General features: G+C 38.8%; 1 protein-coding gene across 4 annotated transcripts in view; it reads left to right on the top strand.

Moving 5' to 3' along the window:
* SDK1 (sidekick cell adhesion molecule 1) overlaps nucleotides 1-27,298 on the top strand; it is a 412,303-nt gene that overhangs the window by 195,764 nt on the left and 189,241 nt on the right. For all 4 annotated transcript variants that reach the window (XM_037385086.1, XM_037385085.1, XM_037385087.1 and 1 more), the window contains one exon: nucleotides 1,698-1,831. In XM_037385086.1, coding sequence (XP_037240983.1) covers nucleotides 1,698-1,831 — 134 coding nt within the window. The remainder of the gene's footprint in view (nucleotides 1-1,697; nucleotides 1,832-27,298) is intronic.

Here is a 27,298-nt window from a genome sequence, read left to right as displayed (position 1 = left end):
AATTTTAACTGGAAGGCTTGCCAAGCACTGGAACTGGCTGCCCAGGGAGGTGGTGGTGTTGCTGTGCTTGAAGGTATTTAAAAGACGTGTAGGTGCCGCGCCTGGGGATGTGGCTTAGTGGGGGCTGGGCAGTGCTGGGCTGATGGTTGGTCTCTGCGATCTTAAAGATCTTTTGCAACCGAAATGTTTCTGTGGTTCAGTGATAGCTTTACAGGAGTTCATAAATCCACATTGGAAAATTGAAGGGATATGAATAAAATAGACACAGCCTTTGAATACTGTTCTGTTCTCACTGATTTTTCTATGCCCCCTCCTACGTATAAAAAGGAGTATGCTGTGTGGATAGGAACCTGTGATTTCTCCTACTGCTTTAAATGCTTTTTCAAAAGCAAAATAGTTGTGAATTATCAACGTTAACCACACCATGCCAAAACAAGAGGAAGACATGCAGGAGTGTTCATCACAGATTCATTAGTGGTACAAATACTTTGACTTAGCACTGATATTTTGAGGCCCATTGATGTATGAACTTGTTTAATCCTGTATAATAATTTTATATGTTGTTTCAACCGCTTGCTCAAGGATAGGACTAATAGCACAGCTGAACTCAGTGTGGCTTCTCATCAAGTAATATGCATGAAGGTAGGATTTTCTTGCTTCAAGTCTTGCATTGATTTCCAAGTTTGTGCCTGTCCTGGTGTGCATTAGTGTCAGCTCTTTGCTCCACAGGCTTTCTCTGGAACTTTATGTGCTCTTTTATACTTATCTGGGTTTTGAGCCTCCTGCGTCCTGTTCAGTTAAGCCATTAAATTTTTACGTGTTATCTCTAGATTAAACTTTATCTCTTATAGTCAAGAAAAGACCACCTAATACATGTAAAATGCAAAGTAACCAGCCCTACTGCAGTGCAAGTGGGTAATGCTGCCTACAATGGAGTTTATAGAGACATTTGTTATGGAGCAGCCCTAAGCAAGAATAGATTTGTGTTATACAATGACATTTATTGACTCCTTCAGGCCTACACCAGTGCAAACTACAGGGTTGTGCTTTCCTACCTGCTTTAGATTAAACGAAAACTCTTCCCTCCGTATCTATACACAGATTGTCTGTGTATATCAATTAGGCTGTAGCTTGGCAATGTTCTCGGCTCTGATGTTGTAATAATTAGCGACACTATAAATACAAAAAGTTTACCTTCTGAGGTTCTGCTTTGATTTTTACTTGTTTTTTCCCCCGCTAAACTATGTGTTGTTATTCCCTGAGCGTCAGTCTTCAATAGGCTGGCTTTCACTTCTTGAGAAGGTTTTCAATAAAACTGACTTTGCAGCATACTGATGGTTGCCAGGACTGTCGTCAGCCCATGATGATGCAGTTTGCAGGCTATTGGACTCATTTGTCATTTGCCGTTTCTCGTGTAACTTCATTTGAACTGTTCTGGTTTCATACATTGTAGCTTTCTGTATGTCCCCCATAAACATTTTACATGATCTAAACAGTGAAAAGGCCTAGAGACATCAAAGATCTGAAGTATTACTTGTGAACGTGTTTGAAATCAGGCTGGTTTTGATTCCCCCACATCTTGATTTGGGTGACCAATGAATATTGTATCAGTCTGTAAAGTCTGAAGTGGTGTATGGGTTTTGCCTAGTGGGTACCATTCTTCTGGTTTCAGTGCCATCTTTCTCTTTCCTAAATAGAGCCATCACACTTGAGAATCAGCTGGTGATCCTTGCAACATCAGTGACCGATGCAGGAGGCTACTACGTTCAGGCGGTCAATGAAAAGAATGGGGAGAACAAGACAAGTCCGTTTATTCATCTCAGCGTAGCAAGTGAGTATCCAAAATCTGGATAATATGCTGTTATACTGAGGTTGCAGACAGTATTCACTAAAGCGTGCTCTAATAAAAAGAGCCTTGCTTACAAAGGATTGGATCTTTAAAACAGGTCATCTTCTCCTGCTTGGTTTGGAGCATATTGTACTCCTTGTGCAGTAAGTGACCGAGGAGAGTATACGTCCTCGACAAATCACCCTCAGAGCCTTTTGTCTGATCATTTATTTTGTGCAAGGCAGGTACATGATGATATCCCTCGCTGTTTGTTGTGAAGTTGTGATCATAATTTCTTTTTAATGCAGGGGTTTATAATGTATTGTTTTCCATTGTACGTAAGTAAACAAGTCACTCTTCTGAGTGCAATTTTATTAATGAGTCTATTCCCAGTCTATGGCATTATTTTTACTTGGAGTTATCACAGAGTCCCAGGGAACATGCATTTCATTGTTATTACTTATTATTTTACATTGTGCAAATTGTATTAACACACCTACCATTACAGAGGTATTCCACAAGTAGATTTTACGGCAAAGGGGAGGGAAAAGCAGCAGAGCAAATGGGGTCAAAAAGGTGACTGCACACCAAGTATACTAATGTGCACGTGTAAACCACTGTAAAACATTCTGTAAATGTGTTTGTATAAAACATTAATTTCTAAACATGTAGAATGGTTTGACTCCTTTTCTGAGGGTGTTTGGTAAAGATGTTTTTAATGTAGCAGCGAGGCAGGGTTATGTTAGCTGTGTGAATGTGAAGATGTCTATTTGTGATTGTAGAAACGAGGAAGAGATGACTGAGAGTAAATTGTTAATGACACTGGTAGTTCTACTGACAGGCTACTCTTGTGGTTTGGGCTTCTAGATTATGTGAGACCCTCAGCTCTAGATCGGTCTGCACGATGAGATGCCCGAGATCTCTTGATCTTGGATACCGTTAGATTTGGGGCAATCCCTATGGCTTGTTTCCTCATAAAAACAAAACTTGGGGGTCCGGGTTTCTGGGCAGGAAGTCTGGGAAATTGCTTTTGGAAATATGCTTATTTTTGACAGAAGTTCATCAAAAACATTGTGTCCCTGTGAAACATTTAATTTCTAAGCAAATACAACTTTTCTGCTAAAATTGCTAATCAGATTTAAAGGAAAGCTGTTCTTAAAGAATGGAAGTCCTACCAGTGGGTTTGGGGTCACTGTGGGCTGTAGGTAAGAATCTGTGTGGAGCAATAGGCAGCAGAAGAGACAAACCTGGGTTTTCTTCCAGATACATTTATGAACTAAATGAACTTTTCCAGGGCTTTATGCATATCTTTCTGAAGTGGAAATATTATTCCAAATCCACTTGTGAATTCTGGCTGTACTGTGGCATGTAGATTGTAAACATTATTATTTCTGACAGTATAAAGAGGTTTGCTAACACTTTAGTAATTTCATTTTTAAAGCAAATTTATATTGTTTGTAATGTGTGACCAATAATGTACTTCCCACTTTAATTTCATATCTTAATTAATGCTAGAAGTAGTCTGTGATCATGCATGCATAACAAGTGCTATGCAAAGCAGAAGGTAGTGCAGGCATATGGAAAAGAAAACACTTGAAAATGCATACAGACTTAATACCATGAATGCAGTCTGTCTGGAATGTGGAAAAATAGGAAAGATTAAATGGATAAAATAGGAAAAATTAAATGGATAAATGAAAACGAAGAATGAGGCAAGATGGAAAGCCAAAAATGGATTTAGTTGTTAAAATTAAGATTAGCCAATAAGTTTTCTAAATTGTTGTTTTGATATCTGGGATTATTAATGCGTTGTGTATGTTGAAGAAAGTCCTTGGCCATAAGGCAACACAGTGTCTGCAAAGAAAATGAGATTAATGTGGTAATTCTGAACTTTGATCTGAGGAAGAAATGTATGTGATACTTTAGATAGAAGTAAACAAACCTTTTAGATCCAGTAACAGAAAATAATCAAGAAAAACATAGTCCTGAAGAAATATGCAGAGAATGGTTGCAGAAAAATGATGTATTTTGGAAGAGTAATAAAGAGTTCCAGCAAGTGGTTGGAAACAGGTTGTTAAAGGTACATCCAGGTATGGAAGATGTCACATTGAATTGTCACTCTCTGAATTTTATCAGATGTTAAGAGTGATGACGCTTGTCATTTTCCATTAGGACATGTATAAAATTTAAAAAAGGTTTAATCAAAATCAAATAAACCACAAGGAAAGTGGAATATCCAATCTCTGTGGGAGTGGATTATATATTAATTATTGAGTACAACCTTGCTGCATGATTCAGCATGCATATTGCCACTTTTATTGAGGGCAAAAAGAAAAAAAAACTTAGAGATAATTCCCAGAGCAGTCATCCATTGAGAACAATGTTAGATATTCATAGCTTGTTATTCCTTGAAGGATATCGGTGTCAGACTTGCTGCAGCCTGTAGGAAAAGCACGTTTGCAGAATCAGCCTAAGAGCTGAGGAAGCTGTAAGCTGTCCTGCTCTAGTCCAAAATACGAGACTGAGAGTAGGAGGAAGGTATAGCCCTGAGCTAAGCAGGAGATGAGTTATAGGGCCTTATATTGCAGATTAAAGTCAATGTTGAATTGCAGCTGAAAATAAATGGAGTTTGAGCAACGTCTGGAAAAGACACTAAACTGTCCTTCAATAATAACTACATTTGATACATATTGAGTAAGAAGATTTGAAGATGTTGAACATGTTTAAAAAATACAGTCTAAATGTCCCAGTCATGATACGTTCTCTAGTAGGGCTCTGAGTACTAAAGGTAAAGATATTTTCTTTCCTGTCAATCTAACCGATAGTTCATTGAGTCCCAAGCAGCGTGAAGTCTTACATCTACCCATCACCCCCTGGTTACAAACATGATGCATGGAAGTTGGAAAACCTTCAAACGAAAGCCTTCTAGCTTGTCAGCATTGCTTCTTCTGAGCTTAGGTTTGCTTTTCTCTACATTCTGAGGTTAGTCAGACATTGAAAACGTAGGCATGGCAATGCCTGGGTTTAATGAAAATTAACAGCTCTTTAGAACATCTTGGTGTTTTTCGGATATGTACCCAGTATGCATTCCTTAAATATGCTTTGCACTGAAGCTGTGTTGGCCACTAGATATGGTCACTCTGTGAGAAGATCCAGATATCGAGCACTATTTTTCCCGAGCATCTGAGCCCCTAGCTTGGTTAAACACTGGTGTTCTGCATGTCTGCCCTCTAAAGGCATGCATCTTAATTTGAAAGTCCAGGTCACAGCACGAGGTACAGTCCAACTATGCTCGAAAACAATGGCTATTTCTTTCAAGTGGACAAGTTCCCACTGGTTTCAAGAGGATTAGATCATCTCTGAGGTGACAGGCTCTGGTAAAATAAAAATGATGTCCAACAGGCAGCATATTGGGAATAACGTCACATCTGAAATTAGTATGAGATGTCATAAATTAGTCCTAAATTTCAAATGTCTTAAAATCACTTGAGCTGTATACTAAGCTAATGAAAATCTTGGCTTCTTTTTTTTTTTTTTTTTTTTTTTTTTTTTTTTTTTTTTTTTAACCATATGTCCCAGCTTTCGTGTAAATAACACAACATTTTGGCTAGGAAAATTGGAAAGTCTGAAAATCAAGAGTTTGGCAACAGAAATAGTAACAAAACTCAGTTTGCTTTTTTACTCACATACGTCACTTACTCCCTGCTGAAAATTCACAATTGCTTTTTCAGAGGCTATCAGTATTAACTCCATTTCTGGAACTTCCTAACTTGACCAGAGAGGTGTGAGAATCAATCTATCGCTGAAGCTGTTGCAAGCTCCTTGGATGTAAATACCACTTTCGATTAAAAAAAAAAAAAGGGAAATCCTTAATGTTCCTTTCTGTTTCCACCTATTTAACGATAGGTTTGATGGTATCTTAAATGGAACCTTAATTCTTTAGGCTTTTTCTTTCGTGCCTGTTCTCTCACAGGCAGATATACGCTGCAGCACGGATGCTCAGATCTCTTCCTAAAGACTCTGGCTTGTCAGGGGAATAAAGCAACATGCTTTTGATCTTCCCAGTCTCGGCAGGACACTTAAAGATTGTAGTGTTCATTAAAGTAAGGCCATCGTAAAACTCTTCCTAGAAGGCCGTATTCTGTGTATCAGCTACATTTCTCTGAAACTGCACCAGACCTCTTATGGTTGTAGCATGGAACTTGGGGGGGGGGCCCAACCAACAACAACAACAAAAAAACCACACACACAAAAGAACCAAACAAAAAATCAACTTCTTAATGAAACCATAAGGATTTCTAGTATATATTTCAAGAGTTCAAGAAGTGGGGTTTTTTTCTTGGGGGGGTGGGGGAGATTCATAGGGAGTTTTTTATTGCTGTAAGGAGCTGGCTGAGGTACTTCCCGCCATGTACGCAATGGTGTGTCCTTGTCACTTTGTTGCATGATGACATGGCAAGACTCCAGTGCCACTTTAGAAGAAGTTTGCAAAGCCCTGCTGAGATTTTTCTATTATTAACTTCAATGCAATGCTGTAAACATGAGCACCGTTGCCCCAGTCTTAGAAACTTTCAACAGTATGTACTGCTACTTCTGAGTTGAGTTGAAGTATTTTAGGAAAAATTTGGGAAAGTGTCCCCCAGTAAATGATTTAAATGGCAAGTTTGCAAAAGGTGGGTATGTGTAAGCTGCTCTGACAGCTTAGATGCTCTTGCTTCAATTGGTTTTGCAGCGCTAATCGTCTGGAACTGCAATTCAGGGCCTTGTGTCTGGACCTTGTTGTTAAGCTGTGAAATATTGTGATGCATGTTGCTTCAATAGATTTATTAGTAAATTAGATAGTCTCAAGACCTATTCATAACACTAGGAGATACAGAGTGTTCTGCAGACTGACGTCTTTTTCTGATGCAGGGTTTGTAAAAACAGAAAACAAGATTGATGAAAATTTTACAAACCTTGCCAGCCAGCATTTCTGAAGAGTCAAAGATAATAAAGCCAATTATCATTTAACAAAGATAAATTTTTTCCCTTGAGCACTGGCAATGCTTAAAAAAAAATAGTAAAAAAAAAAAAAAAGTTGGGGGCTGAAAATTAAAATCCTGGCTTGGTTGCATTGCAATTAATTTAAAATACAAGGGTGTCATGTTGTTTTGCTCAGCTTCTGCTTGCAACAAGAAGAATTTTATTCGGTTTCAGCAGACATTGATGTGAGGCTAAATAGACCCTGTTTGTCTCCAGTTGGTGCCTATTTTGTTTTTCAGCTTAACATATCAAAGCATGAATTTTATAGAGGGGAAGAGTCCTATTTGAGGCTCTCGGTACTGATTTTGCACTGAAAGTTTTTGTTTGTTTTTCTATTACAAAGAAAGGTTCTCATGATAGCATGAGATGTTTAGGTCATTTTGAGTGTCTATATAAAGGAAATATTCTTTACATTGTTAGGAAAGGAAGTGGGGGAAAAAGTGCCATGTTACTTGTCAGTGTATTTGGTAGAATATTATTTTTGACATCCTTCTGTCACGTTTGGTAAGAAGATGAGTTTGCAGAAGATTCTGAGCAGACATTTTGCTCTCTGGAAGAGGCATTTCACTAACATAATTTTTTGTATTAACCATCAAGGTTTGTTGAAGTCAGCAGATGTTGAGGATCCTTCGTGGATATGTCTGAAGCATACCGCTGCATGAATTTTTCATAGCTAGTTCCAGCTTTCAGGTGTAGGCAGGGAAAAAAAAAAAGACATGGGCTGGCACCCCTGGGGAATAGGTACTCTATTCTGAGGTCAAATTCACGCAAGCTCTGTAAACTTGTCAGACTGTTTTTAGTTCATGCCAAGGGAATTTACTACTTTTAGCCTCTCTGGGTCAGGGTTGTTGAGGGTAAATTAGTGATTTAATTATGCTGCTTTTATGCTTTGGGGTTTTTTTTGGTGGGGGAAAGAGGAGGAACATGGGATGACATAAAATTACATTTCTGTGCCATGATTGTCTGTGATTGCCTGAGGCTCTGACCGAATATGAGGGAAGTCTGACACAGAACAGCTCAGCCCGATGTGCACTGGTTTTAAGTCACTTTTTGAAATAATGACATTTCTTTCCCATTCCCATTTTCTACCCAGGTTTTGCTTTTTCTTTGTCAAGCAGGATTTCCAGGAAGGATACCCCCTGCCCCTCAGTGGTTGTGCCATGTGGAGTTTCATGAGTAAAACGTGTGCCTTTTGCTTTGATGGTCACTTAACATTCTTTTGTTATCCAGGATGTTAATTTGAAGGAGACTGTAAAAGTGTTTGGGATTTAAAACTGAACCTTAAGAATAAATTCTGTGTAAATGCCATCTTTAACACCCTGGTAAAATACTGTCTCTTAATGCTTTTTCTTCAGTTGTAGCTCCAGTCTGCTCTAATACCAAAGGACACAATTTTTTTAATAGGGATCTTTGTTTCTTATTGATAATTTATTTTTGAGAAGTATTATTGAGAAATCTATTCTATTGAGAATAGGATGAGTATAACTTAACCATGCTTTAGAGAGAGAGAGATATGTATATATTGAAGTTAAATGCATTTTAATAACAATTATAGCTCTAACAAAAAGGACTGAATTGAGCTAGTGTTAAACATTTGCTTTTGATATATTGGAACAAGTGTTAGTTTAAGCTTTATCCAGAGCTAGGAATTTCAGAGGAGGCTGTTTTCTCAATGGTTTACCCTATTATCTACTGCAAAACGGATACTGTATTGCAGTATAGAATTATTTTATATGCATTACAAAGAAATAACAGATGATGTTCAGGACTTAACAGCATTCTTGAACTCTGAATTTCATTGTTGGTTTTGGCTTTTTTTTAAAAAAAAAAAGCTTCAGCCAGATCTTTTGTCTTTCTCTACCTACCTTCTCCTTAAAGGAAAACTTTCCTCACTTCGAACTGTAGTGATAGAAAGGGAAACCTGTGGTTGCAATGATAGATTGTGAAGCTGCAGGAAAAATGAGCCAAGAAACCTCTATGGCATCTTGAGCTTTTCTTTGGCTTCACCCAAATATTCTGTCAGTGTTCTTTCTGATAAATAGCAGAAATATTGGTTGATCTCGAATTCTTTTGTCCTCTGGACTATTTTTGATAATACTTATTGCCACACATTGTGCACTTCTGCATCTGCTGCAGCCTCTGTCCTAGGCACCTGGTGTCTCCTCTGCTAGTAGTTTTTGTGATGGAAAGGCAATAAACTTTCTGCAAGACTTTTTTTTCAGTCTTACTATTGTAGCTAACTTAAACAGCCAAAATCCCCGTAAAGCATGCTTAAGTATCTGGCACTTAATTTTTTTTTTTCATCGTGTTGCATCAACAAATGTGATAAAGCTTGAAGTACATGGTTTATAGCAAGAGTAGTTCCTTTTCTCACAAATGCAGCACAGCAGCCCTGTTGTGGGCACTCATCGCTGGCTGGTGATGCAAGGGAAACGCACACGAGCCGAGTGTGTGTTTCTTTGGCATATGTACATAAGTTATGCATACTGCTCTGAAAAAAATGGCAAATGCTAAAGTTTCTGTAATCTAACATTATTTTAACACAGCTTCTTGTTACACTTGTCTGTTTATAAGGTTTGGGGTTTTGTGTCTGCAAGAGATCTGGAATTACACTCAAAATCCTGGGTTGTCTCCTAAACCCTTTATTTATATGTGACATATGCAATTAATCTCTCCCTATCTCTAATCGCTTTTGCTATTACATTCATCGGAGTGATTTGTATCCTATCTCTGTCACTGCTCTGTAATTGATATGTGGAGATAAGAGATTCTTAGAGGACACAAACAAGGAAAAGAGAAAATCGAATTTACCTTGCAATCATTTTATAAAATCTGACATACATCAATTATACATGCCATCCAGGAAAATGCCATCTTGAACAAACTGTGATGATTTGTTGGAAGACCAACATAAGAGAAATGCCAGAAAACTTTTCTGGACAGAAAAATATTGCTAGTTCAACAGACAGACTTTTCAATCTCACTGATTCACCTACGTTTTTTTAAAAATAATACTGCAGAATGTACAAAGCAAGTATCTTTTTTTGATCAATGTTTTTCTTCAGTCTTCTACTAGTACTCTAGCATGGAATAAGATAAAGCAAGTTACTAAAGTAAGCATTGTTTCGATCAGACCTAAAAAGATAATGTTGGCTTTATTCAACATTGAATCCTCTTTCACGGGCAAAAGCAGTAAAACTGGTAGTGCGCCCAGTTCCAACCTAACTGCATTCTGCTGTGAAAATATTCCTATTGAGGTTCTCTTCTCTATTTCATTGCAGTGAGAAGTGAACTAATTTTCTCATGCTTATTTAAATAATACTTTGTACTCGTGATTAGTTCCAATTGTTGGCTTGAGAGTAGTAGTTCCTGTCCATACTTGTAAGTTTAAGTAGTACTTTGGGATCTCTGAAAAGCTCTTCAATATGTACTGATAATATTACAAATATTAATGTCTAGTATATAGATAAATAATATGACTGTAATAGAAGTCATAAAACTCAGAAGATTTAAGTCAATCAACATCCAGTGCTGACCACTTCCTTGGACTGTAGGGCTGGCAAACAGTCTTTTCCCTAGGACTGCTCGTTTCTTTGTTGTTTTGTACACCCAAGATAAATAGCACTTTCTAAAAACTTCCAGAGGAGACAGAAGTGTGGTGATTTGTAGGCATTTGTAAAGGGCTTTGCATTTCAGTTTATGTAAGTATCGTAATTCTGAAGCTTTAAAAGCAATAGCTGCTGGAGACTCGCATATCAGTTTACCCCTTTTGAACATTACCTTTTAATCTCTTGAGTCCCATTCTGCTATTCCATACTCCTGGAGTATCCTAAGGAGCCGAGTTGAAATCTTTCACTTTGTTTCCCATCTTTACACGGTTGAGTGTATTTAAAGTATAATTTTCACTTACTTAAAGTTGCTAAACCCTACTGAATGGGCTTTTTACCAAGAAATTAAGAATCGGTAACTTGGTGAAATGAGCTTCAGCTTAAACATGCTGTTTTGGAGAGTGGAGAAAATAACACGTTTAGAGAAAAATATCTGTGTAATATATGGCTGTGACAGCTCTGTAATGAGGCAGGTTGTCCTGGCTAGTCTGTGAACAAGAGTAAAAAGATACAAAGCTCTGGCTTAGGAAAATAATGAGGAGCATCTTCCTACTTATGAACGAGATAAACTTGCAGCGTGTAGGGTTGTTGGGTTTTTTTTATTCATAGGAGTAGGACTTGTGCTTCAATTTAGAAAATAAGTAATTTAGGAACTGGTTGATGGTGTTCTTTAAACTGTCATGGCACTAGGCAAGCTTGAAATATCTTATAAACAATATAGAGAAGGAATAATAAATATGCTCAAAACAGATGTTTAATAGAGTAACTTTTGCACTTACTCAGTTACTGCAAAGCCCAAATATATCCTAGAGACTGCATTACACATGCTAAAGGTCTGCATGGCAGAACTGCCCGCCAGCATATTTACAAAAACTAATTTTCATCTCAAGCTTTTACAAACATATGGTTGCTTGAGGGTTATAATTTTTAAAGTTCTTCATATTAAAGATGTTTTTAATTTCTTCACAATATACATCACAGAACAGGAAAATTGAATAAGGATAGAAACCCCTCACATGTCTGTGTCATCCTTCTGCCAGATCAACGTGATTTGTCTGAGTAATTCCAAAAGTGCAGACAATAGCCTGTGTACAAACAAAACTGAAAAAACAGGGATTGCAACCGCAGCCAAAGCATGGAAGAATGAGGACATGCAAGATCAAGGGCATCTGTAAAACTAAATTTTCTTCTTTGTATAGGCACATTATAATAACATATTTAATGTGATTGGTACTGTTGTTTTGTTCAGTAGACAAGGTGAAAGTTACTTATACACTATACAACTAGGTTTCTTTTTTTTTAAATCAGCTAACCAATTTTTGCTCCAAATTTTCACAAAAAAAAAAGTTCAGTATTGGAAACCTTTTTAGATTTTAGTAAGGACTTGCTATGAAGTTTAAAATAATATGGAATTGGACCTTCCTACCTCATTTGTAATAGGAAGAGAAACTCCGACGTGACTGTAACCTGGGTTGCTTCACTTGATGTACATAAAAGCTGGGCTGATTTCTCGTCCACCAGGTTGTACCGTGGGAGCTGTAAATTGCCGATCTGGGATGTTGGTTATCCTTCGTTGTTGTACTACTCAGTTTCATATATTGTCGTTGGCATCTGGGCAGTGGTTAGACATCAGGGTAACCCAAGTTCTGATATGTTTTTCCCCCCCTACAGACAGCTGTAAGGTGATAGAAACACCAATTTCTTTTCATGTGCAGACTGTTGTCTATGCCTTTAACCCCCTTAAAAATAACCCATAATCCAAAACTCTGCCATTTTATGGTGGATAAATCATTTTAGCTATGGAATGTGGGAGCAAAGTTACAGTTCCTCTAATCTGGGAGAATGTCATTGTTGAACAGCGTACCTGTAAAGGGCTGTAAGCTGTCTGTGATAAAAAAGGAAGGAATGTGGCAGCTAGGAAAGTGCACACGGTGTCTTAGTCTCCAAGGCCCTGTTTGCGCAAAAATTTTATTAAATTTTGTCCAGCTATGTTTGCTGTTAAATATGTTTACAAGCTGAGATCAAGTAGTTTACTGCTGTTGTGTGTAGGGAAAACACTGCAGGGGACAGTCGCATGGCAAAGGGAAGCCAAGAGAGCGTGTGCTTGGTGGTTCTTTTTATTCCCTGCTTGCTCCTTGTGCATTAAGGAGGGATAATAAGAAAAGCTTGTTTATTTACTCCACGTTGGCTATATTTGGAGCTGTTCTGCAAAGCCATGGGCTCATAAACCTGACTTGGTAAAGGCTTAAAAAGCCAGCGGTGGTGTATCTGCTGGGGGAAGGGAGCGTGCAGCCCCCACTGCCTTCCGCTACCCTCCTGGCTTTATCAGATGGCTGTGAGTGATACTGTCATAGCTATTAAAGGAAGTAATTGGTAGTGAGTGATTAAAATTGCAGATGGCCTTTTCAAGGTGATTATGAATATTAAATCAGGTCGGTAAGAGCTCGCTGAAAAGGCCCATGAAACTGCAAAATGACTACGCCAACGGTGACAGCGTACAAAGAGGATCTCACAGGCGTGCTGTGCTCATCCAACCCCCATGATCAATCGGTCAACCAGCCAAACAACCTCCAGAAGCAAAATGATCCAAGTGGATCTGTTGTATCAAAGGAGGTGCCTTTTTAGGCTGTAAAAGCCTCTATGCAAAGAACCTCCTGCATCTTGCTCCTCTTTTCTATAGGATGTTATCCCAGGTCCATCGCTGTCATCGTTGAGCAGCGACAGGTCTGCCAAGTCCCCTATGCCATGCAGAGCTGTGTCATTAACACTGATCTTTTCCTGTTCTTTTCCAATTATATGGCATTATGACAAATGTTTCTTTCCACATCACCCATGGAACAAGGCCAAGAAATACTGTGGAGTGATTTAATTTCATTTAGTGATCTTTATCTCACAAAGCAAAGGTTATGTGGGAGTCTTCCCCCCCCCCCCAAAAAAAAAAAAAAAAGTAAGGTTCATCTTGTTCTGTAATTTAAAATGGAAACTTCAGATGCAAACAAAGATAAAGGTAGTGAAAACAAAAATGTCTTCATTTAGAGCTCTCCTTACTTCCATGTATATTTCAATACAAGTGCAGAGAACTTTGACATATGTCTAAATAGCTTGTGAACTTAGAGCCTGAGGGTTTGTTTTCTTGTGCCTATTGTGATTATAGAGTCATCGCTTTTGGACCAATTTCATGCTTTCAAACACAAGATTTTTGTGTGGTTGCTTATACTTCAACGTATTACTACTGTATTGATCTCAAACTTCATGCTGACCTATCTAATCTTCTCTTGAACTGCAAACCACCATGGGATTTATTGCAAAGATTTATATAAATGTGTTTTTTGTAATTTTTGTTGATTACCATGGGTGTGATGGGAATAATTTGTTTAATCATTTGAGGAGCTCCTTCCCCTTCAGACAATATTTCTGCTTACTTGAGTTTTGTGGTCATTGTAATGGTAGTGGGTTTCTTGCATATTGATTCTTCATCTAAATTAATATTATTTCACTTAGGGATAGTCCCTTGGTAAATTTGATAGAGAAATCTGTTTATTCCACTACAATAATGCTCATTTCTAACCATATTGGCTAAGGAACAGGTCTATGGCTTCCTTGACAAAAACATTTCAACCATGCAAGTGTGTTAAAAACTATTCTAAAAAAAAATACTCAATTATTATTGGCTCATTGCTAGTCAAGGCAGCAGGCGTGTTTTTAAGGGATAGTTGGTCTCAGCAGATACTCAGTGTTTCCCTTTAACTATGGAAAGACAATCCACCTTCTAATGAAATTAGAAAGTACCCAAGAAGTTATGAGCAATTGTGGTTTTTTTTCTAATGAAAGAAACAATTATTTAGAATATAACAATATTACATTTCTCCACCCTCAAGACAATGTTAATTCTTCAAGAAGTGCCTTGTAGGAAAGGTAAGCACAGTAAATTGAAAATTGTTTAAAATTGAAAGCATCCTGATAGAACGTGGGCTATCAGTGGCTACCTTGCTTTTTGTAAAGGATGTAGATTACTTTTTCTATATGACCAGAATGGCACATTACAGCTCAGAGGGCCAGGGATCCTTTGGAAACTGGCACTGTTGGCCATGTCAGCAAACACGAAGGCTTGCACGGGATGTGATGGGGAGAGGAAGGCTGCCTTTGATTAAACTGTGCCTGCTAGATCTGGTAGGCTCATTGACAAAGAGAGCAAATTGCCCTCTTCATAGGCTAATGAGGACAAATATTATGGAATCTGCAGATCTTACTGGACTTGATAGTGACTGTTGAATTCCTGTCCTGAGTATAATGCAGAATTTATTTAAAAAAAAAAAAAAAGACTGGGATGGTCACACATTTGTGTTGTAGCTTGTAACGGTGTTGGTACCTTGCCGTTACCAGTGCCACAGAAACAGTCAGCTGGGCTGCTTGAGGGCTTTGTTTCATGGTGTAAAGGCAGAAAAAACAGTGTCACTTTAAAAATTCACGGATAAATCTTTTTTTTACAAGACTATTACAAATGCTTTCAAAGGGTGTTTACAATGGAAGGAAGTGACAGACCTCTCATTAGTGTGGCAGTGTGAGATGCTATAGCATATGTGCTCACAAAGGGGGGGGATGAAGTAACACTGTTTCTGGAGTTTATGGCTAGCAGATGCAGGTAGCTAATGTTTGTGTTGGTTCGTTCTCACTGCACATACCAGAGGAGGTGCTTTTAATTTTGTCAAAATATTTCTGAGTTGTGAAACTTAAAATGTGCAAGTTATGGATTTCTGTGAGTAATGACCAAGCTGTTTTCCTGCAGGCCTTCGCAAGCGCTGTTTCAAGGCAACTTCTTTTCAGAATGATATTTCACTACTTTAAAAGCAATAAAGCCATTTTCTAGAAAAGGAGACTGTGTGTTTAAAGTAGAAGTTTATGAAGTCAGCTGACAGGACTTTATTGCAATCTTTAAAATACTGGGTTTTACGGAGTCAGTTACCCTGTTTGAAATGAAATACCCGATACACACAAGTCTGAGTTTCACTCCATAATGTCACAAGTAACCTTGATGACGACTTAGTATCTTAATACAGTATTTACACATGCTTCATGACCCAGCATACCAGTGGGATGGGAAATAGAAAACTCATTTGTGTGTTAATGCTGAAGATGCTCAGTTTGTCATAAATGCTTATCCTTAACCGGGTGCTATTTTTTAAATATTTATCCACAGTGAAGATGATTTACCTAAGTAATATTTGTGGTGTAAAAGTTTGTCAGTTGTATCTTTTCATAAGAATTTTGAAAAGTAAATTTAACCTTCACAGTGCAGCATAAGCTGTGATTTGTGGAATGTTTTGTGAATGAGTAAACAGCAAACCTGTCTGTGCTGCTGACCCTTCTGATTCCAGAAGAAACGGTCTCTGGAAAAACACTGGTCTCTAATCAAAGAGCTCTGCAATTTAGCCTCTTTTAGCATTCTATTGTAATTTTCAGACATTGCTATTAAAAAAAAGGGGGGGGGGGAATACAGTAATTACAAGCAGTGTGTGTGTGTTGTAAAGAATGGGACGTTTTGTGAAATCAGCTTTTGAAATGTATGACAGAAGCCCCCCTTTTCCTTTTATAAGGGTATATTTAAATAGTGTCCACTTAACTGTATGGGCTTGCGGTTAGATGGAGGTAAAGGTGAGCTGAATTGAACAATCGATTCAAAAGGGAGAGAGACTCTTGGATCAAAGTGGTCTTATACTTACTCTGTCCTTTGCAAATTCAGCAATATGAAAGGAGGGGTCTTGCCTTTGGAGCCAGAGTTCTTCCTTTTGATGAGGCCTTAAGAACAATGTCAGATAGCTTTCCTTTTCATCCTTGATCACCACAGGAACTTTAAAATCCAGGTTTCAAAAAGGAATCCTGGCTAGCAGCCTCTGGAAACACGCAAAGCTCCCCAAAACTGCACGATAGGTAATACAAAATCTCAATGAAAAGTGCAGACCCCGACTGGGGGAAGTAGTGCACCAAATCACAGAAGCGCACAGGGCTTCGAATGCATTGCTCCCGCCAGGTTGTAGACCACGCTTTTATGAGCTTTGCAGAAGAAGGGGATAGGGTTTTTTTGTTGTTTAGCTGGGGTTTCCCCCCAAGAATGTATCACATGCGTTCCATTCAGAAATTACAAAGCAAGCTTAGGAAAGAGTGAGAATCCTCTATAAGTCACAGCAGGTTGTAAGTAATTCTCATTTTGTCATTTTGTTCTGATTTTACCAAACAGTGAATTCTAAAAAGAACATAGCCAAGTTGTTTATGCATTTAAGGATTTATGGGAATGTGATTCTCATTCACAAGGGGAGTGTGTGTGTGTGAATTCTTTTTTACAATATGCCACCATGATCCTGAAGTAATTCAGAGATTGATTTGTAAAACGTTCTGAATCAATTAAGGTTTTAATCAGCAAGCGGCAAACTTCAGATGGCTTGTGGACTAATTTTACCTCTCCCATCAACATGAACCTAAGCTGGAAAAAGAAAACAATTAAGGGGATGTAATTATCTGTCCTGATTACTGAATTAGAAGTTTGTGTTTATTCCGTCACTACGCAAAAGGACAAATCTGCTTTGAAAAACAATTTGAGAGAGCTACTAAACTGCCAAGGTTTTGCAGGGTGCAATGTAGACATTTGCTAGGACATGTTGGAAGAGGTTTGTAGTTGTCAGCTGTCGTACAAGTACTGTATGTCGGGCTCTGGGTGCTGCTGCCTGACAGCTCTGTAGTGCATTACGCAAGATCTAGTACTGAGAATGTTTTTCCTCCCTGTGTTTCAACCGAGTTTGGATTTTCAAGGCAGAGTCTCATCTACAGTTACTTGTCCAAGCATATAGCCGGTGCTTATATCTGGTGATCACCAAAAAATCTTGCAATTTCTAGAAGACAGGAATTAGTATTTAAGTTCCCCTATGATGGCAACCTTTCTAGAAAGCAGGGATGACAAGCCATCTCAGCATGATCAAACTAACAGACTAATTATCCTGCGGTGGTGCCTTCCCGCTACCGAACGGTACTACTTTTAGTTACTGGTATTTTGCTTGAGTTCAAATGAGAATTGCCTATAGAAATAAGCCAAACTTACTGTGCAATTCTTTCTCAAACCAGACTTTCAGATTTGGTAGGATTTTTATTTTCAGCTTAGCAAGGAGGTAAATGCAGATTTGTGACAGACCTTTACTTACCCTTTATATCATCCCAGATCAGATCTGAATCCACAAATTGCATAAAACCTCTCCTAAACCCCCAGCTTAAAATGCTAGTGTAATTTCTGTTTGAATATTTAGCAGAATGTTAATCCTGACATATTTAGCCTCCACGCTGAAGGATTGATGCTGCGTTCTGTGCAAAGTTCAGAACAAATGCCCAGAGCTCTGGTGAGTTATAGGTTAATTAAAGTAATTAGAAGGAAAAGTAAACAAGAACCCTTAGCAGTATCCAGCAGGAGTGATACCTCTATTTGTTATTAATGAGCGGTAAACAAGCCTGCCACCAATCACTGATTTTGAAAAATGTACCATATAACTTACTCCTATAAATGGTATCATTTCTACATAGTGTATGGGTCTCTTGGTGGTACTGGTTTCTTAAATACTGTTGAACAAAATTTTCAGTTGAATGAGATTAAAATTGTCTCCTTAAGAAAACTGAATTTTATTTAAGCACAAGAGAAAAGGCTGCCTCATCCACATTTACTTTACAGAAGGCTGCTGTTATAGTGTTGGTGATGCTCAATTAATGGCTTAGTATATTTTGAAACTTATGTTATTATGAAATAAACTAAAAATACAGTCACTGTACAAATATAAATTACATCCTATCAGCTAGAACATACTAGTGTAAAGGCCCAACCAGTCTCTTGTTTACACAGTATCACGTAAATTACAGTTTAATAGTATTGTAATTTATGCAGATTTAATAAATATATTTGACTTTCGGAGCAATAAAGTGGGTTATGACATTATCATAAAGGTAATTATTACTGGTGTTGTCTGCTGCATTTCATTTTTAAATTAAGAAAATCCATAATGATAGGTATGTTTGAGAGAAATATATGATGCTCCCTAAGGACTCTTAGTGTTAATACTCTCTTAATTCAGTACTGTATGCTATCTGGAGTTGCTGGGTTATGTTGCTTCTGGCAGGATCCTCCATGAACACCATCATCCTCTTCTGAGACAGGGAAGAACTGTACGTACGTTATTTGCCTTCATTAGCTACTCTGGCTGGGTGAAGCAGCACATTTTTGCAAGGAAAAGTCTTTGGAGACATTCAGGTTGCCAGAGTCAGCCCCGTGCAGGGCAGGGAGGGGGAACATTACTTAATTCTTTTTAAGAGTGTGATATTCTGAAGGGTCAGGTATTTCTGTAGGCAGAAGAAATGAGAACTTGCCCTACTCCAGCTGTAGAAGCTTACGGAGTGCAGCAGGACAGATATCATCAGCCTTGGGTTTCCGGGCGCAACTTTGTGAAATGGAACAGAGCACTTGTTTGAAACCAGGAATTTGTGGCATTTGTGGAATGCTATGTAGAGGACTGAAAATGTGAGGATTGGGCCAGGGGCATATCTCAAGACTTACGTAAACATGTCCCACAAAGAAGACTTCTGTGGTTAGGAGACCAGAGAGAAGAACAAATCACAGTAGAACAGGATTTCCAAACCAAACATATACCGCTACCCGCAAGAATGTACAAGATAGTTTAAAATAATTGACACTCATCTGAGGCTTGAAGTGCTCTTGATAAGTTGTGTATCCACTTTCTGTGCACCCTGATGCCTAACTGGGCAAAGATTTCTTGATGTAATTGAAAGACTGAATAAATTTCAGACTGTAACCCACTTCGGCAACTACAATACAGATGTGCTTTGTTCTTAGACCACTTGAGCAGCGTGGGCATTGCCATGAGCTTGTCAGCAGTATCATGAATAGATATGAAGCTATCATGGACTTACTGTGACGAGAGCCAGTTCTGTGGCTGTAGTAACATTTCAGTGTCATCCAAAGTCCCTGTTAGGTGTTGCACCGTTCAGATAAATGTGTGCAATGGAATCTTATTCTGTAAAGAAGGTAGGTCATGTTATTCCAGCGGACTTCCACGCAGGTTCTTAATAGAGAAAATACAGCAGCTGAGGAATCTCATTTTTTTAAAAACCAGTTTCTTAGGGGTGTATCCATTCTGTCTTTCTTTGGGTTGTTGACCTGGATTTTTTACCAATCACGACTATTCTGAAAACCTTCCAAAAATTCCTCTTCCTCCTCATAACTGTTGTTTTTCATAGGATTCTGAAATTATCAATGGAAAGGATCTGTTTGAGCAAATAGGCCACAGCAGTGCTTCACACAGACTGAAGTGGGGCAGAAGAGGTTTGCATCAGGTGAGGATATGTCTAACACATATATTTCAGGGAAGAAAGTAAATTGCAATAGGTGATAAACTGGTGGGAGGTAGCAGTCTTTTCTTCTCCCAGACATGGCTTCCCCTCCTGTGTTGATGGACAAACAGCATTTTTGACAAATGTCATATCAAGAGACGAAAGAACAAGTGTCTTGGAGAAACAAGCTTAGAAAGGCTGTTTTTCTAATGACTTGGGAAAAGGACAGTCTGCAGTTGGTCTGCTCCTCTAGTAATCAAGGGCAGAAAGATGTTAAATCTGATTTCCCCAGGAGACAATGAGCAGATTGAGAATGGGGAGTACATGCGAAGTTGCTACCACATCTGGTGACAAGAGTATTAGCGGTACAGGTTTTTGCTTACCATGACTATCGCAAGGTTTCTTTATTTACTAGCTGGGTCACAATGTATGTTAACAGACGTCTTGTCTACAGGAAATCCAGATGGTCTCTCTTCTCTTTCCTGTCCTCTCCCACTAGACACAAAAGGTCAGGAGACAAGCAGCAATGGGAATTCTTGCTGCCAGCACAAGATGCTCATGACTATGTCTGCATCAGTACCACAAACTTTAATTTCCTTTACACTGAACTAAGGTTAGATTCACTTAAAGGTCATTCTCTGTGCAATAAGGTTTGTTTTGTTTTGTCATTTGTTTTGTTTATTGAAAACAGCATCTTGCCTGAGAAGCAAGGTTTTCCCCCCTGCTATTATCTCCCCTCTTCGTAAGTTGCTTCTGAAAGGTGTTTCATTACTTGCTAAGCTCTAAAGTGATTTTTCTGATAGTGATAATATCAACTTGCAGAATCTTTGAGCTGGGAGCATTTTATCTTTGAACTGCAATAGTGCTTGTTGCATAGAGATGGTGACATTTGGAGTTGACCCTGCCCTTATTAACTCTGGGTTTGACAGGACCCTGAAGTTATCCTGCTATCATTCTGTCAGGTCCCCCAGATTCTGGAGGTAAACTCCACCGTGCGTTGGACATGACCAATGCTCTCATATCATTTTCTTTGGAAAGTCAAATGCTTTATCAACTAATGTCAGAAAAATAATTTTTAAATATTTCACTTCAAGTTGTTTGAGGTTTTTGGCTTCAGAAATACACAGGTGAAGAATTCCACTATTGTAAAACTGACCAGAGCTTCCAACCTCATAACTGTGGCTTCTCCGTAGGAAAACAGGCACTGCTAAAAGGCTATCTACTCTTCTTGGCATCCGTTCTCAAACTTGGTGAGACAGTGTGAAGACACAGTTTGGCTTATGCCACCTTTAGTGCCTGGATGCTCAGTAACTGTTAGGAAAAAAAACTCAGTCTCCACCTCTGCACCGAAAGGTGTAGAGACCTCTAGCAGAGCTAGATATTTCCATGAAGGTTTAAGGTCAAAGATCTGGAACTGTCTTTGGAAACAGGCATAGGAAGATTTCTGTAGTGTGCCTCCTTTCTGTTTCCTGACCCCTAAAATGTGAACTTTGTTGTTGTTGTTTATTTGGATCATACCGGTTATTTTTCAAGGTAAAATTTATAGGTCCTTGATTACGAAGAAAAAGCAGAAATAAAAAGGAATTCAAATGTGGGCTTTTCCATGCACCTGGGAAAAAGCTCTGCCCAACAGAATATGACAGCCTTAGGATTAAGGATGAGATGGTTTATTGGATGATGGAGTTCTCCTTTAGGCTGGTGTGGGAGGATTTTGTTAGATACTGGTCTTACTATGTAATTTGCTAAATGTGTTCATAGCTCCAGATGGCTGGATTTAAAAATAAAATTAATAAATTATCTTTACACACTTTTAAAGTCCCCTGTTAATAGCCAGGTATATCCAAAGCATTATGTAGAGAAGAATTGATGGGGTGTTATGAAGTAAAGGGAAATAAATTAATTTTAAGGGTTCTTCTTGCTCGATAGAGCACTGCAGAAGCTTTGAGTCCGCAGGAATTGTCAAATATTTTGGATGCTTTTGTGAAAAGGAGCTTATCTGGGGCTGAATGATATTGCTGGTGTTCTGCTTTCTGACATAAAAGTAAAGTACCCTGAAAACACTATCAGGCAGGGAAAACATGGCCTGGCATTACAGTCCTGTCTGGTGATGTGAAAGAGCCTTGTAAGGAGGATATATTTGACTTGGAGATCATATTGTTAAAAGTTAGAACCCATCCGTGTCTGACTTTTTTTTTTTTTTTTGTGTTGTAATAAACATTGGCTGTTGGTGAGAAGCCTGAACGCTCTTCTCATGCCGCCTATTTTGAAAACAGCTAAATAGAATATAACAATGTCTCTGTACGGTCCAAAGGGAGCAAAGGCACACTTCTCTCTCCCACTCTATTCCAAGGAAGGCACTTCCTCCCTTCGTCCTGAGGGCCAATATTCCTTAATTAAATAATTTTAAAAAGCCCTATTCAGCTCTTTCTTCTCGAATCAAATGCCCATAAATGAGAGAATTGTCTGCATAAGATGTAAGTACAAAACACTGAATAGAGGAATAGAGCTTATCATAATCGCAACAGAAGTTTTAAAAGGAGCGGTCCTTTGGTCTCGTGTCGGAGCAGAGAGCTGTGACTCCTGTGATTTCCAACCAGTTAGTTCTGTCCCTTCTAACGTGGCTTTTCCTGTTACTGTGCAATTATTCTGCTTGGTTTTCTTTGCCTTTGCTAGAATAAGGCTCTCAAAGCAGAGACAAAGGTGGAGAGAAGCGTGAAGATTGTGTGTGGGGGACGTGCTTTGTTCCAGACTCTCAGAAAGCTATCTGGATATGTCTCTAAATTGGGAAAGGACCTTATATCCTGTTTGACCGCTCTGTGCCATCCTGCCTCTGTTCACACAAATGATCGGGTGTAGTCATCTTGTTCAGTCGATAGGTTTTGCACTGTCTTTTTTGCTTGTGGTCAATGTAGCATGTTTCCTCCTCTTCCTCCCCCTTTCCCTCCCCTGGTTTTTTTTAAAAAAAATCACAACATTGCCATGCTTGCAGTGTTTCTCTTGCTTTTAGAAAGTTATAGCCTGAGATGGAGCAGAGTGGTGATCTGATTAAAGTGATTAAAACTATATACAGAATGCATAATTACCCTTTGCCCTGGCTGTCATGGGGACCTGATGCATGGAGCTGATACTGTATCTCTCCATGGCAGCAGGCGTATGCTACATGACCATTTTATTTTTTATTTTTTTTCCTGGGGAACTCAAATCGCTTGAGATAAAGAGCCAGGAGAGAGAGATCAGGGCTGTATTAATCCTCTCAATGGCTTTATAATTTCCCCACTATTCTGCTGCTAGTAATCAAGAAAAATAATGCTGGCTTAATCCTGGACGCCAAGGTCAATCATCCCTGAGCCTTTTGATAGTAAGGATGTCATTATGAAAAGATTTTTAATGAACGTAATTTTCCTTGCGTACTTTGGGGCTGGCAATATGTGTGTGATTTCTTATTCCTGGTGGAAGAATATTTCTTGGTTGGAGTAATAATTGGCCCATTTTGATCATTTTCTAACAGCTGGTTATGGCAGCAAGATGGTCACAGCAGACACAAGCTATTTTGGAAAATGCTGGGGGAGGGAGAGCGTCACCAGTCAGGCAGGGCTTGTACGATGGCAACAGAGGCTGTTCCTGGGGATGGGCAGGGGGGCAGCGGGACCCTGACAAGGAATGGTGATAACATATGGCCGTTCTCATTAGGTCTTGACATGCCAGACATATGCCCAAACTGGAGAGGAACGGCTGAGCCCCGAAATGTTTTCTGGTGTGACTTCAACCTGCCACAATTTCAGTTCTCAAAAAAAAAAAACAACAAAAAAACAAACAAACCAAAAAAAAAACCCCACCCCACAACTTCAAAAGTTTTTTGATTTTTCTGAACCAAGGTGGAAAAGCTTTTTGTCTGTTTTCTGAAAGCTGACATTCTGAACACCTTAAAAAGCCGATGCTGTAAATAATGCTGCTTACTGTCACATTTAACTTAATTCTGCAGTGCTTTCAAGATTAGAAATGGCAAAAGATATGTCTGTCACTGAGACTGAAGTCTGAAAGTGCTAAAAAGACAGAGCTGACACTCGTACAAGAGTTGATGTTAATAGTGGGCTTGTCTCTTGAGAAAACGTATCAGCTGTGTTTGTGTTTGGAGAAAAAAAGTGTTTGGGAATTTTCAGCTTTGTCCCTGTAACCAACATTTCAGTTAATCCTATGAGATTGTTCTGTGTTCTTGCTTCTCACATTCATGGTTGATAACATCTAAAAGTTAAGAAATGTGCCGAGGATATTAACACTTTTGCCTTCTGCAAAACAACTCCTTTCTTCTAGAAGCATCTGTTAGGAATTGTTAACTTTTGACTTGGTTTTTTTTTTTTTATGTTGCATGCCACAGCATCCAGACCGTGAAGCCTCCTCTTTAAAGTCGAGGGGAGTTTAAGTAAAAACAAAAGGAGAAAACACCACTGGATACTCAATTTCATAAAGATCCTCGGCATGCCAGCCTCCCTCGCTGCTAACTTTTTACAGAAAAATACAAAATGCAACTTAAATACAAACATACACTAAAGTGAAACAGAATAAAATCGATGTTAAGATTTTCAGTTAATCCAGTAAAAGGCAAGAATTCAAAGGAAAAAGCTTTTTACAGACCAGTTCTGTTGTGCTTAGGGCTGTTGCATGGGAGTTGTATCTGTCACGGAGTGCCGGGGCAGACCCCTGGGCATAGCGATCGCTCAGATCCTGAACTGTACAGCCTTTACAGCCTGAGCTTTCATGATAGAGGTGATAAACCTTTCTTCCTGGGATTCTTAAATTTATAATATTGTGTAATTTGACTCTTTCTTAGGAGGATAAAGAAAAATTATTATTCAAGATAGTATTTGGGTTTTACCATTGGGTTTAGATAAGGTGCTGTCAAGGAACTTAGATTTTCTTGCAGTAATGTACGTTGTTTTATCTCCATGGTGGAAGTTTTTGAATTGTTTCATCACAATCATTTTATCCGGGGGAAAGATGAATTATAATTCTACAACATTTTTCTAATTTTTGGCTCAGGGAGAAGATGGTGTTTTACAGCATCGTAGCCCAAAACCCTAATGGTTTTTTGAGTGATATTTTGATGTGACCACAACGAATGGAAGTTATTCTGCACGTACATTTTAAATGGAATGTTTTGTGAGTAGATAGTATTTTAAATGAACCCAATTATAAAAGTAGCTGAAATATTTATAGTGCCTGACTATGGCTGGAACATAGCCCTTTTGTTTTTTACATACTGCACTTCTCATTGTCCATATCCTTCTACACGGGAAACTAGATGCTGGAAATCATTATTCTTTTTTTCCACATATGCAAGTTTTTTGAAGTTTTGTTCTGGAAAATGAAATGGATGTTAACGATACCTAAGATCTTGTATAGGGCATGTAGTTCAAGCCCCAATATGTTAACAATACCTAAGATCTTGTATAGGGCATGTAGTTCAAGCCCCAAACAGCATGCCAGCTTTATTTAATTTGCTGGTTTTGTTGTAGCACTACCTTAAGCTATAAAAAAAACCCCCAAACTATAAGGCCTGGACTCCAAAATCCTTTCCATTGAAATGCTGAAGTTACACAACAGGAATGACTGCTGCTTTGTCTGGTGGCACTATTTTGCTGAACGGCGAAAAGGGGCTTAATTATTATCACTTGACAAGGGAAAAAAAGAAAGATTCTTTTATCCCAATTTCTCTCCTTAGTTGTTCTCACTTTCTACCCCTTTTGAGAAGCAAATTCTACTGAAAATTAGGCTACTCACGGAGGTACCTGCCTCCTGGAGGAGTTGTGCTTTGGGCCATAAATGCCGGTGGCTTGTCGATTCCCCAGAAGTTCCTCAGAAGTGCCAGGGGCCAAGGCCATCATTGTTAATCTAATTGATTTGGTTTGTTATTAAACAAAACAAAAACATGGTCCTGTTTTCCCATGGAGCTCTCGTGGCTTCTGAGAAGCGCAAAGACAAGCTATCTGAAGGTGGGCTGGGGCAGGCGGGGATTCCTCCCTAATTAATAGAGGCTCAGGCAACCGGTGAGGGTTCCTTTTCTCATTTTCAACCTGGAATCTGGGTTTTAATGAAGAAATAACGTTCTGGAAGCGAGCACTGTAGTAAGGTAACGGTCTCTGGTTAGATAATTTTAAGGAAAAGAGATCTTTCTGAATTAAGAAAGCTTTTGGTTCTGGCTGTATTCAACTGAGTATTAAACTGCATGAGTGCTGCAGCACTCTGCATTTTGTCTGATAATTTCTGATGCAAACCGATTAGTAATTAAGTCTGTTGTTGCTGTCTTGCCGGAATTAGGATGACTAAAAAGAGCTATGCCTGTGCCTTATTTCATTCAGGTGGAGGATGTGTAAACAGGAAAAAATAAGGTTTTCTCTGCAGTGTTATTTAAGGGGATGTATTCTTATAACTAGTCAGGTTTCTGAGTGTTTGCAGCTGCTCTCTTTAATTTCCAGTAGTGAATGTAGGTCACACACCAACAACCTGGTAGGCTGAAAGGAATTAATAATCAGAAACACAGGATGGATGAGGCTGGAAGGCTCCTCTGGTGTGTGTCCCCCAGCCAATGCAGGTCACGTACAGCAGGTCGCTCAGGACCGTGTCCAGTTAGATTTTGAGCATCTCCAAGGATGGAGAGCCCTCAGCCTCTCCAGGCAAGCTTTTCCAGTGTTTGCTCACCCTTTCAGTAACAAAAACAATGAAAATTTTTGATGCTTAAACAGAATTTCTTGTATTTCAGTTTGTGCCTCTTGCTTCTTTCTATATCCCTGGATAGCGCTGGGAAGATAAAATCCGTTTACAGGTGTTTTCTCTGCAGTTTGTTAGGAGGACGGTGGTGAAGCGCCGTTCAGAGCAGACTGAAGCCAGTGCTGTGCTTGTTTTCTTGTTGGCATCACACGCTGAAGCCTGCTCTCCTGGAGCCCGGATGTCATTGGCAGCATCCAGCACTAAAAGCAAAAAAAGAAACATAATGAGCTGTGCCCTGCAGAGTGGTTATGTTGGATAATTGCGCTAATAGACACTGGATTTTACAAAGGCTTTTGCAGATGAAAATATAGGGCACATTAGTGAATAAATCAATGGCAATACGTTAATAGACTATGGCTCTGTTCTTCACTCACTCAGTGAAACCACTCGATAATGACATTTGATTCAGTATATCATTTCAAAACAATAGTCGTCTCATCGCACTCGTAATGACTTTGATCAAATGTTGCAGAAATGGAAGGTTTGAAGTTTGACTGTTGATGGAATTTGGGGATTTTAGCATTTGTGGAGAAGATTCTATTAATACAGAATATCCCAACTGCAGCATAAAATTTGGATGTTTGCCATGTGAGATCTTCAGCTGTACAAAGTAGATGTTCTAAAGCCTCGGAAGCTGCAACAGTAATTATGTGAGGGGTTTAGTATCTTTTTTACACTTATAACTTTGTGTATCTGC

This window comes from Falco rusticolus, chromosome 4 (assembly GCF_015220075.1).
Source record: "Falco rusticolus isolate bFalRus1 chromosome 4, bFalRus1.pri, whole genome shotgun sequence".
Lineage (NCBI taxonomy): Eukaryota > Metazoa > Chordata > Aves > Falconiformes > Falconidae > Falco > Falco rusticolus.
The sequence above is the reverse complement of the archived record's forward strand: the minus strand, read 5'-3'. Positions and strand labels throughout refer to the sequence as shown.